This window comes from Amblyomma americanum, chromosome 2 (assembly GCF_052857255.1).
Source record: "Amblyomma americanum isolate KBUSLIRL-KWMA chromosome 2, ASM5285725v1, whole genome shotgun sequence".
In the NCBI taxonomy this organism is placed as follows: Eukaryota; Metazoa; Arthropoda; class Arachnida; order Ixodida; family Ixodidae; genus Amblyomma; species Amblyomma americanum.
The window spans coordinates 125,158,464-125,170,598 of NC_135498.1; the positions used below are offsets into that span (position 1 = coordinate 125,158,464).

At 46.9% G+C, this 12,135-nt stretch overlaps 1 protein-coding gene and 1 long non-coding RNA gene across 3 annotated transcripts in view; both read right to left on the reverse strand.

The window, feature by feature from the left end:
• Positions 1 to 11,597, reverse strand: part of LOC144121797 (uncharacterized) — a 47,742-nt gene extending 36,145 nt beyond the window's left edge. For both annotated transcript variants that reach the window (XR_013312699.1, XR_013312700.1), the window contains exon 1: positions 11,432 to 11,597. This is a non-coding gene — a long non-coding RNA (uncharacterized LOC144121797). The remainder of the gene's footprint in view (positions 1 to 11,431) is intronic.
• Positions 4,503 to 6,579, reverse strand: LOC144121796 (uncharacterized). Its single transcript, XM_077655193.1, has 2 exons — positions 5,850 to 6,579; positions 4,503 to 5,770 (listed from the first exon to the last, which is right to left on the reverse strand). The coding sequence occupies exons 1-2, from the start codon at positions 6,011 to 6,013 to the stop codon at positions 5,584 to 5,586; spliced, it is 351 nt and encodes a 116-aa protein (XP_077511319.1). The 5' UTR covers positions 6,014 to 6,579; the 3' UTR covers positions 4,503 to 5,583.
• Positions 11,598 to 12,135: the final 538 nt, after the last annotated feature.

The window sequence follows — 12,135 nt, forward strand, 5'->3', positions numbered from 1 at the left end:
GCCAAGAGAACATCATGGACGTCACCACAAGAGGACGTCCTGCTGTTAACATGTGGGGAGCTCTGTTCTGCAATGTGATTGGCCATCTGATCAAGAGTGAGGGACAATTTAACAGCACTGCGTACTGGGGAGGTATTCCGAGTTTGTGTCATAATAAAAATTGCTGATGGCCTAGCGCTGTTAGGGCAGGATATACGTAGCGAAACTATACGTAGCAGTGACTTCTGCTACGTATAGAACTTTTGCTATAAGACGTATAGAACTTCTGTATAGGACTTCTGCTACGTATATACGTCTGTATATACGTAGCAGAGACTTCTGCATCAGAAGAGTGCATTCACGAGATGCGCCTTCATTCATGGTTAAAGCTTGAGCCGTCATGGCGGAGTGATAGCGCCTCCACCTCAAAGCCAAAGGCCCTGGTTCGATTCCGAGCCTCGGCACAGTTTTTTTTTTTTATTCAGTGAGTGTGCAAGGGGTTTCAGTGGCTCCCATAAATGTCGCCACCGAGTATGTTGGTTAGCAGTTAAGCGCAGGCTCTGTTAAGGCGCGTTTATACTCCAGCATAACGCGCGCGCTGCACGGTGACGTCACATCGACCAAAGCAAGACCCTCTATACTCCAACTGCGCTTGAACACCGACGCGTTCAGCGGCTTCGGCGCACTCTGACTGCACTGGCGGAGACTTGGAGCACGTCTCTATTTCATGCCGAGTGCGCCAGCCGCCGCCAGCCCGGACAGACCGGTTCGGCTCCGCGGCAAGGCGCATGTTGCAACGTCATGTGCCTCCTCAGAGCACCGCCACTGTGAAATCAATCGCAAGTCCGCGGCCAGTAAAGCTTTCACTTTAAAAAGCGTCATAATCTGCCACAGCGGCCACACCTGATTGGTCAAAACGCCGGAAGCAGACGTCGGTTCGGTTGCGACTGTGAGCGGCGGCAGGATGTCACAGCGTTGTGGTTGCTGCAGGGAAACGTCCAGCGGCACTATTGCTCTTTGCCGACAAATGGAATGTGACCAATGCGAGAGAAGAAACATTCAGCCACAAGATTAGTTGCCCATCGGATTCCACTGTAAAGGGGTAATATGAAAGCTGCTTTATTTGCTCAATGGACTTTGACAAAAAGAAACAATAGTTCAGATACCCTTTTCTGCAATGTAAAGGCCGGAGGTGTACTTAAAGGAAAAAATATTGTATGCAATACGCATGCCTTTTCAGTGACAGAAGGCGGCCGCTACAGCCGTCTATCGCCTATGGTAAATAAAAGGCAGCTAGCTAGTTCGCACAACACGGCGTTTTACATTTATCTTGAGGGTAAAGCCTGTTTCAGATGCAAGCGAACCGCTCGCGAACTCCGCCGCGGCGGCGAGTACACCCTCTCTTAAGCGGCGGAGAAAGCCCCAGCGGCTGGAGCGGCGAGGTTCGGGCAAGTTGGAAATTTTCGCGGCGGCGACGTGGCAGCACCGCATCTCAACCAATGACAGCCCGGCGTTGTCACGTGACCAGTAGAGGCCTCGTGCTAGAAAGCATGCACCAGTGTTTGTGTTTGTGTCCTACACGTGCAACCTAGAACATGCCACGCAAACTTTTCAATGAACTGCTAATTGCAGAGGTTGCAAAGCGGCCACTTCTGTGGGACATGAAAGACAACAACTTTCGAAACCGGGCTTGGAAAGAAGCCCTTTGGGAAGAAGTCAGAGACGCCCTGCGCAAGAACTACGCCACCGGTAAGCAAAAACACGAGTTGTAAAGAACTCCTGGATTGCGAGTTCTTTTGTTTTTTTTACGCTGCAGTTTCTTGAAGTGCATGACGCTGCGTGTGCTTTGTCGTAACAAATTTTTCTCGCCACTCTAGTGAGGCGGCGGAGCTTTTCGAAAACTCGGGTTTTTGTCGCCGCGCAGACCACACTTGTGCGATTGCAACGATTCGCACACGAGCGCTCTTCTTCGTCGAGGCTTCTCCGAGCACGCATTTTCTATGTATATTTGAGACGAATAAGCATACAAGTGTGCATTGTACTTGTCCACGCACACGTTACTGTAGGCTGCTCAGAATTTAATTCTTTTTCCCAGTGCGCTCGGATGCTCTGTGCAGTCGAGTTGTACCAGTATTGTTTGCTTCACGTGGCCGTCAGAAAAAAGCTGGCGTTCGTGTGTAGCCTTTTAGTCAGTCGTGAAATGTAATTTAACGCACTGCCTGCCTGCTTTTATATGCAACTCTATGGCGCGTTTGTAAACGGGAGTCGGCCCTTTCGATTTCGCACAGGTGTGGACTTGTTGTTGTTGTTGTTGTTAACATACCCACACTGGGGGATCGGCCAAGAATCGGGTGGCTATTCACCTGAACGCAGTTAACAAAAAGGAAAAGCACGTGGGAGCGCAACACCGGTGAATTTTTCGTCATGAACAGAAAAGGGATGAGTGTTTTGATTTTAAAATTTTAAGAATAATAATAAAGAGAGGGATTAAATATTAATGATTTAGTCAAAATGTAATAATTGATAGAAAAGAAAAGGTTGGAACACTTAGCAGGGCAGTCGGTGAGATTCTATCAGGAAATTTAGAACAGCGGTACAAACAGATCTGTGGCTGAACCCTAATGTGGTGGCGCCAAATGATAGCATTTTAGTGGTGCGAGCACAGGCTGCAGTATCTGCATGTTCATGCATGGTTTTGACACTTTTATGTGCACTCATAATTCTTTATTTCTTATTTTAATTAACATCACGCTGCGTGCTGCTCCCCATTTCAGTGACAATGGAAGAGGTGATGAACCGATGGAAAAATCTCAAAGATACTTTTAGGAAAAAGATAAAAGATGAAGCTGACAGTAAGAGGAGTGGGGCAGCAGCTGGCATTAAATCGTCGTGGCCCTACATGCAGCAGATGGAGTTCCTCAGGGACACCGTCGAAACAAGACGGTAAGCGACGAGTAGTATAAATGTGAAAACGATTTAACAGTTTGCGTACATTCCTCCCAGGAGCTTCTGCAACCTGGCGCCAACTGATTTGTCGGTTGGCAGCGCAGAGCTGCACATGGCCAGCCCTGTGTCCAATGAAAAGGAGCCAGAGACGCCTCTGGACGAGCTTGAGGCAATATTTGGAGGACCAGGCTACACAGAGGGCAGTGAAGCCGGGCTACTTCCAGCGCCAACCCAAAGCACAAGTGCTGTTCCCTTAAGGGGAATAAAACGGCAAAAAAAGCGGCAAGCAATTCAAGAGGCAGAGCGAGAACTACACTCTGTAAGAAACGCCATTACGTCCCTCAGGCCTATGGACGCCTCAAGCCACTTTTTATTATCTTTAAAACCACAGATGGATGCCACTCCACCACATATGCTCATGCATTTAAAAATGGAGCTGTTGCATGTATGTGAACAATATAGTCAAGGTCAATATCCAACTGACATGGCTGTGAGAGCACCACATGAGTAAAAAGAACTAGAAAAGTGTACTATAACAGGCCTATCTCTCAAACATGCATATGTTGCAAAACAATAGAACACATTATATACAGTGCTGTGACCTTCAAAACAATTTCTTTTCGAATGTTCAACCTGGATTCAGGCCTGGCTTGTCATGTACGACTCAACTGGTAGAGTTCTCCCATGATCTATTTTACTCTTTTCACCTTGGATTTCAGGTAGACTGCATATTTTTGGATTTCCGGAAAGCTTTTGACACCGTTTCTCATGCATTGCTGTTACATAAATTACCTTGTCTCGGTATACACCCTGCAATAGTAGATTGGATTAGAAATTGTCTGTTTATAGATATTTAGTCTTTATAAATGACATTGTCTAAAATCTAGAATGTAAAGTGAGATTATATGCTGATGATTGTGCCATATACAGGAATATAGAAAATGATTGTGATGTTAGTAGTTTGCAAAATGGGTCTGTTTTGGGGCCTTTTTAAAGTCTTTATATAGATGTTTATATAGTCTTTTTATAGATATTTAGTCTTTATAAATGACATTGTCTAAAATCTAGAATGTAAAGTGAGATTATATGCTGATGATTGTGCCATATACAGGAATATAGAAAATGATTGTGATGTTAGTAGTTTGCAAAATGATTTAAACAAAATTCATGCTTGGTGCACTAAGTAGGGCATGTCTTTGAACAATGCTTAATGTCAACTTGTGCCATTCACCCGTAAACGCTTTCCTGTGAGATCAGTGAATAAATTGGACGGACTACTTCTTGAAAAGGTCCAACATTACAAATACCACGGGGTCTATTTCTCAGAAAGTTTAACATGGAACAGACACATTGAATACTTAACCTTAAAGTCATCTCGTATGCTAAACTTGCTAGACGTATCAGGCCCCCCAGAAAGTAAGCTTTACATAACAAACGTTCGTCCGGTACTCGAATACACTTGAGTGGTATGGGACCCTCAAAGCTGTAATCTTGTCAAAAACCTTGAACGCATCCAAAACCGTGCTGCAAGATTTGTTTCTGGTAATTATAACTTTCACAGCAGTATTACATTAGTTAAAGGGAATTTTGGTATGATAACACTAGCACACCACCGGTTAACTGTAAAATTAGAACTTTTTTCCAAATTTACTCTGACCTCACAGGAATAAATAAGAACTTGTACATTTCCCCTCCCCATTTCATCTCCAAACAATGTGATCACGAGCTGAGAGTTCTTGAAATGCACTGTCGTGCTGATGTCTACCGTAATTAATTTTTTCCGCATGCTTCCGCACGGTGCAATAGGCTTCCCAAGAGCATTGGTGAATGCAAAATGTGTTCAGAGTTCCTGTGTTCATTGTCACGCAGTCTGCCATAGATTAATATCTCATTAACTTCATATCTTTTGACTGGCATTGTACTTCAAGCGATAGTGTACCCTTTCCATTTCTGTGTTGTAATTTTGCACCGCAGTACACTGAAGACCGTTCGCCCTCGAGATGACTCATCGATGTTACCTATTTAGTTACTTTCTTGCTTTTACCACCTGTGCTTAGCTGTTTGTTTTTGTCACATGATCATTTTCCTCCCATTGTCACCTCTGCAATAATGCCCTTGTGGTGCTGCAGGTACCTGTATAAATTAATTAAAGTATATTTTAGTAAACGCTTATTTTCATGTTACAATTGCTTGCTGCACCGCACACACGCACACATAGGCGACATAATAGCATTTGCAATAAGGAACGTCTTGCAAAGCACTGCATCGCAAACAACCAGTGGTACAGTCGAGCTACAGACCAGAGGCAGCGGTCAGTCCAGAGCACGCACGAGGGACGGAGCGTTCGGCGCTTCTCGTTGTCTTCTTCGTTAAGCACCAGCCTCTGAAGATTTCAAATCCGAAGGCCAGTCTTACAATATCCCCCCGGCCGAAAAGGCGCCATCCTGGCACCCTAGGGCGATGTGACAACGGCGGGGCCATAGCATGGTTTGAGGCGGGTCGTGTGGACAATGGCGCGACCTCGGCAACAGGAAAACGATTAAAGCGAATTCCGTAATATAATACCGCCTGGAGCTCACTGGCCTGTGCTGTGAGTCTGCTCTCCGTCACTGGTGCACCTGCACAAGCAGCGTGCTCTGAAGCCAATATTTAGCTCATTTACCGGAACAAATTAGGAAGCAGCACATTTACGTTCTTTTGCTGCCGACAACGCACCTTGAGGAAAATGGGCTGGAGAACTTGCCACAGCACCTTGCACGTCTCGCGGATAATATTACTCGCTGTGGAAATGCCCACTCTGAAGGCCATGGCGACGTCCTGAATTTGCATCCCTGATGCCATGTACCTAGAAGAAAATGGAGAACTGTCAGCTAGGTGTACTGGTGTCAGCGATCGTCAGTAAATGTGGGCGCACTCCCTAGTACCTCAGAGTCATCGCAAGTCTTGCTCGTGACGGTATGGGTTCGCGCACAACGAAGAGCTTGGTGAGCGGCCCTTCGACTAAGGAATGCAGCTCCTCAAACTTTTCAGAAGACATCCTGTAGTACTTCTCAAAGTACTCCGTGTCCCCGTTCATGAGCAGCGGCATCTGTAGGAAAATATTGCAGTGTAAAGAACCAGCACACAATAACTCTTCCTATGCGAACAAACTCACCGCGGTGTGGAACTCGGATTCCTGCTTCCGATTCTCCCATATGGGTCTCACCCACCAGCGCCGCGGAGACGGGAGTTCGAGCAAAGCCTTCTTTTTTAAAAGGCAGTACTCCTCGAGCAACAGAAGATTAAGTAAAGAGTCATCATATGGCGCGCATACATCCATTTCGGCTGTGAGCTCAGTCATCTCATCCGACTCGCGAGCGGCCATTTTTGGAAAGTATCTCGCGAGTTTGTACACCGCAGGTACGAACTTTTGTTTAAAAAATAAATTTTATAAAGTGCTTTTTAATGCTCAAAACGCAATAATTATATTTAATTAAATAAACTGTGAAAAGAATTTACAAAATAATGTTTACATAGCACGCTTTTATTGTTTGCAGGCCACAAAAACCGGTTGAAGGCGCATATCTTTTGCCAGCAACATTGGTTTTCGCAGCGGTGGGAAACGCTCCGCGGCGATGCATGTGAAACGAAAGCTTGCGAACCGCTTCGCAGCGCCGCGCCGCTGTTCGCTCTGTCCGCAAGTTCGCTTGCATGTGAACCGCCCTTAAAAGGGAACAGATAGGAAAATTTGTGGCAAGCACTTACTCGCTGGACAATGCGCACTCTGTGCCGTGCTGAACCAAGACACCATGATGAATTGCCGTCTGCAATATCGCTGAACGTAAGTTGGCACTGTTATCGGACGGTTGTGCAGACGGCAATTTACGCTTTTCATTCTTTATATGCAGGAACTGCAAGAACAGCGAGATGCCACTGGTAGGTTTTTAATTTTTCTGTCGCAAATAAATAAAAGGGATGAGCTACAAAAATCTTCTTGCTGTGTTTCTCTTCACAGATGTGTTGGGAGACTTCGCAGACAAACTTTTCATAGGTTTGCCATGGTATGAAGCGCAGGCATGCCACACTGATGCCTAAAAACTAACTTGTAAGCTAACTCGCGAGCTCAAGGCAGAGCCACACCACCGCGGCCATCGAGAACCGTAAAGGACGCCGAAAAAACACCTCTGGCATGTCAAGTGCGTCGGCATAGTAGCGCGTCGCTGGCGACTGACCATCCGTGCACATGAGCGGTTTCACGCTGGCAGACATTACACACGATCATGGTGCAGGGTGCTTCAAAAGCTAATAGAGAGTTCTATAATAGGAAATGCACAGTTTTCACGCAACAAACACAAGTATTTTGAGGGTCATTATGCGTTATGTTACTTCACTCAACATATGCAGGCGAAATAACTCCAGTTATAGTGGCGTCATCCGGTTAGAATGAAGAGAACAATTTCTGCAAAAAAACGGAGCTTGTTAGGCCTAGAAGCTACCAAAACGTCCAGCGAAATGAAAAATAGGCCAAATTTATTGTCCTATAAGTTTTTATAGGCAAGATAAGATGAAGCGAGAGTCCCGTACCCCATCTCTAGCCAGCTCACGTGCCGAAAAACGCAGTAACACCGACAAATTCACTTCGAAGCGAGAGGCTCCGCTTCAGAGTGCGCCACCATGTTGGCTGTCCTTGAGCATCTGCTGCTAGAGGAGAGTACGCTACGTGTCTAACGTCTCCGTCCAATTTCTTTGACCCTTTTCGCTGCATCCGAACCACCACATCCCCTTCAGGCGTTTCGACCAATCAGGTGTGGCCGCTGCGGCAGATTGACGCTTTTTATTAAGACACAAACTCGGACTGGACCTTAGACTCTACATGACCACGTGCCGATTTCCTATGTCTTGAACTGACCGTCACCAGACTGTTTCTGTTGCTTTCAAAAGGATGTTTCGCTGGTCCATACTGCAAAGAACATTGAAGCTCTTGGATGCGCAACGAGCCATGCGTCTAGCATGGCCGTAAAAAGGTGCCAACCTTAGGATTATTGAGTATGTGTGGGTATACTGAAGAAGTTGGCGCGGAAAAACGAGGACTCGCTTGTCCTCGTTTTTCCGCGCCAACTTCTTCAGTATGCATTTCAACCAACTAGCCCAACTTTCTGCTCTCCTAAGTATGTGTGGGGACTAATGAAATTGCACCTTTCAAAGCTCTTGCTGAACTCGTCAACAACCTTTGGGACACAGTCCAACTGGAATGAGAGAGCCTACACCAGGACAACACACTCGTTAAAGCCCTCTACGCCTTGCTACCACCTAAGATTGAAGAAGTCATCAAGGCCAGCGGTGCTATGACACACTGCTAAGACAGACAACGCACACAGATTACAAAGACCATTCGTAATGCCGGAGGTGATATGCTTGCAAAACTCCTATTGCACCAGTTTTGTTCATGTTCATTTCATTGTTTTTATTATTGGCAAACGTCTATAGAAGCATGTTTCCTCTCTTGGCAATCAGCCATTCTCTCGAAATGCGTGAAGCGAGCAGGTGTCGGTTGCCGGCAGTATGACGCTGCAGTGATCTTTTCGTCAAATGTTAAGTACCCCAAGGTGGAGTAAATTTGTAATACGGGAGTAATTACTCATTGGCATCCACCTAAGCGCGGCCGTATAACTGCATCTTTTCTGGTCGATGGGGAATGCGCTCATAGTGCACAGGGGTGTGGGCAACAGGTGGAACAGCACCGCTCTCTCAACTTCATTTAAAGTGCTGCAGTCGAGCTTCGCCACTAGTTCTTGATAAGGCTACCTGCCACGCGCTCGCGCGTTCCATTTCATAAAGCCCACAACAGTGCGCAACCTGGTTATTAGCCACAGTTGCAGTGCGACTCACTTTTTCTCCTATATCAAGCTACTGAAGTATTATATAAACGAAATAAACTCACCCTAAAATGAGCCTGTGATCCTGGGAATACTGCCAAACAGTTACAAACGCAATAAAGCCCATAATGAAGCGTATTATTCACTGCGTACTATTACGCCGCTTTGTGCACCAAGATGTTTACAAAAGTTAATCTTTTTTCTTTTTTTAGATAGGATACAAGCACAATTAGCTGACCGAAATATCGTCTCTAAAACAAATTTGCGATGAATTCCGAATGCAAAGAACAAAAAAAAACATTCCCTAGTCACCGTACTGTGGAGAATGGTACAGAAGAATGAGCTGCTTTGGAAACACGCGTTTTATTTCAATGTTTAATGTGGTACGGGCACGTGCAAGTTATTGTCCCTGTTCTTTGAATCTGCCTGAGCAGCACAGGCCACAAATTTGTTTAACCGGTTCATGGGGGCACCGAGCGCGGTTTTTGTGGCGTCAGCAGAATGCATGAAAGAAAGCGTGCGAAATCTGCGTGGTGAACGGCACGACTGACAGATGGCGCAAGTTTCTTCCTAACCACCTTGGCAAGTTTCTTCCTAAGCTATCACAGCTGACGAAACCACTTCGGGATCTGCTTCATCATGACAAAAACTGGCATTGAGGCAAGGCACAGCCTGCTTACGGTGTCAGCTGATGCTTCTTCTTATGGCCCAGGGGCGGTCCTCCTACAAGAGATGTCGGGGCGATGCTTACCTGTCGCATATGCCTCCCGGTGCCTCTCCGAAACTGAACACTGCGCTATGCACATATTGGAAAAGAGGCCCTGGTAACCACGTGGGCCTATGAGCACTTCCGTCCATGTCTCCTTGGATTGCAATTTCATGGAGAAACGAACCATAAGCCCTTGGTGCCACTACTGTCGTCGAAACAATTGGATGAACTGTCTCCACGCTTGCAGCACCTGCGAATGAGACTACTGAAGTATGACTACACAATCCCCCACACACCAGGCAAGGAGATTCACACAGCTGATGCCTCGTCACGCAGGCCATTAGCCGACAGGGAAACCAGCCATCTAAGAAGTCTCGATGCAACAACTCTAGAATATGAATTACTCACGATAGAACTACTTACAGCATCCGCCGACATGCTTGAAAGGATCAAGACAGCGCAGGACCAGGACCCCACGATGGCTAGAGTCAAAAGCTACTGCTCGACGTCCTGGCCTAAACGAGTGTCACTGCGATATCTAGTAAAGCAGTACGTCACTGTTTCTCACGAACTTGCATGTGTGCGGGGCTTTCTCCTCAAAGGAAACCACATAGTTATACTACCGCGTTTGCAAAGTGAAGTGCTTGAAAGCCTGCACACTGGCCACCAAGGCATAGACAGATATCGTGCTACTGTCACCCAATCTATGTGGTGGCCTTACATTGGTCAACACATTCAAAACTATATCTCCCGTAGCCCAGTGTGCCAAGAGTGTCGAAAACCTGGTGTTGAACCACTACTCGACACTCCGCTGCCCAATTATCTATGGGAGGTGGTTGGAATAGACCTTCTCAATGAAGACGGAGAGAACTACCCTGTAGTGGTGGACTACTTCTCAAGGTTCTTTGAGTTGAAGAAGCTTAAAAGGACGATGACTCACGGCATCACACAAGCACTCGAGGCGATCTTTTCTAGATTTTGGGCACCTGCTGTCATCCGATCGGATAATGGGCCCCAATTTACCTCTGCTGAATTTAAGTCATTTACTCTAGAATGGGAAATACAGCACATCACAAGCAGCCCGTACTATCCCAAAGCAACGGAGCGGCCGAGAGAACCGTACAAACTGCAAAACGGCTCCTCAGGAAATCGCCGAACATTACGAAAGCGCTGTTAGTTGACCGTTAGACGCCAGCTCGTGAAGGTTACTCTCCGGTAGAGCTACTCATGGGGTGCCGAGAGAGAACCGACGTGACAGCTGTGTCAACGGAGTTCCGACCCCGTTAGAACACTCGCCCTTACCGGAATAGAAACCAGGTGTACAGGGCAAAAGAACGCATCGATTACGACCGCCAACACTGGGTCTGTGAAAGAGAACGCCTGCTGCCGAGCACCGCGGTCCACATCCTCTACGGCGCGGCTGCTAAAGGGACTGTGATTGGGCGAGGCTGCTAAAGGGACTGTGATTGCCCGGCTCCCTCTCCGCGTTCTTATGTGGTACAAACCACAAGCAGGATAACTCGTCGCACCATGCAGTCGCCTCCAGCCTCTGCAACCGCAACCGGGGACGGTCACGACAAGTGGACGCGTCGTGAAACCTCCAAATCGCCTGGACCTGTAGCCCAACCACTCTCGTAAAGAAGGAAGGGTGTGGTGAGCGGCAGGACTGAGAGAAGGGGCCACATGCGCGAGAAGCCAGAACGCGCAAGGGTCTGGAACGCGCAGGGGACCCGATGGCCGACGCCGATACACAGAGGACGTGCGTCCCGGTGGCTGCGATGTAATAAAACCAATTATGTTTAAGCCCGCCTTGTCCTTACTGCTCGGACACAACAGTCTGAAGCCAAATCGAAGAGATCTTAAATGGTCGCACGTGAAGTGCCGTCGCAAGCGAGCAAACGCTGCGCAAAGGCTGAAGCGCAATGAAAGGTTCGATACTCACACTGTACAAGCGCCCCACTCCCTGTCAGCGCACGTGTGCCGACTGAAGTCCATTCGGCGGTGCCGTAAGTTCTTGCACTTTAAAGGTAGCCCCAGCATGGCCGTAAACAAAGGAGGCAGAGTTAACAACCACTTCCACAATACCTTCGCACAGAGCGCCATTTTGAACGTCGTAGAGCATGGATGGATGACTACTAACAATAGACGGAGACAAATGAGACAGCTCTGGAACAAAAATAACTTGTTCCAAAGCGTCACCTGCATTTGATGTTAGGAAACTACGAACATATAATTTTAGTTGCACGTGTTCTTTCTAAAACCGCGTCAAGCATTCAAATACCTGTATCTTTGCTTAGGATTTTTCTAAAAGTACTTAATAATTTACAAAAAATTATGATGTTGCAGTTTTGTTTTTTATATGCTTTGTTAATTTGCAGCGCCTGTGACACACGCGTATCAGCAGCACTGATCTCCACTAGGCGGCTGGATGCCGCATTCCCAATTCCCGCTTTCCGAAGTGGGCGCAAGTGAAGCCACCGGAAGTTTTGTTGCATGTCCCGGAAGTTCGATGTCTGCTGTGTATTTCAATGCAGAAAGTCGCATCTTTCGCCCTTCCGTCCTCAGTTGTTCGCGTTGTTTACGTGTAACATCTACTGTAATATCAAAGGAATAAGCAAGCTCAACGGGAGAAATGTGTGAATTGTT

Coding starts and splice junctions, on each gene's coding strand:
- LOC144121796 (XM_077655193.1), bottom strand. CDS start 6,013: ATGCCGCTGCTCATGAACGGGGACACGGAGTACTTTGAGAAGTACTAC. Junction 5,771..5,849: donor AGACTTGCGATGACTCTGAG/GTACTAGGGAGT, acceptor ATTTTCTTCTAG/GTACATGGCATCAGGGATGC.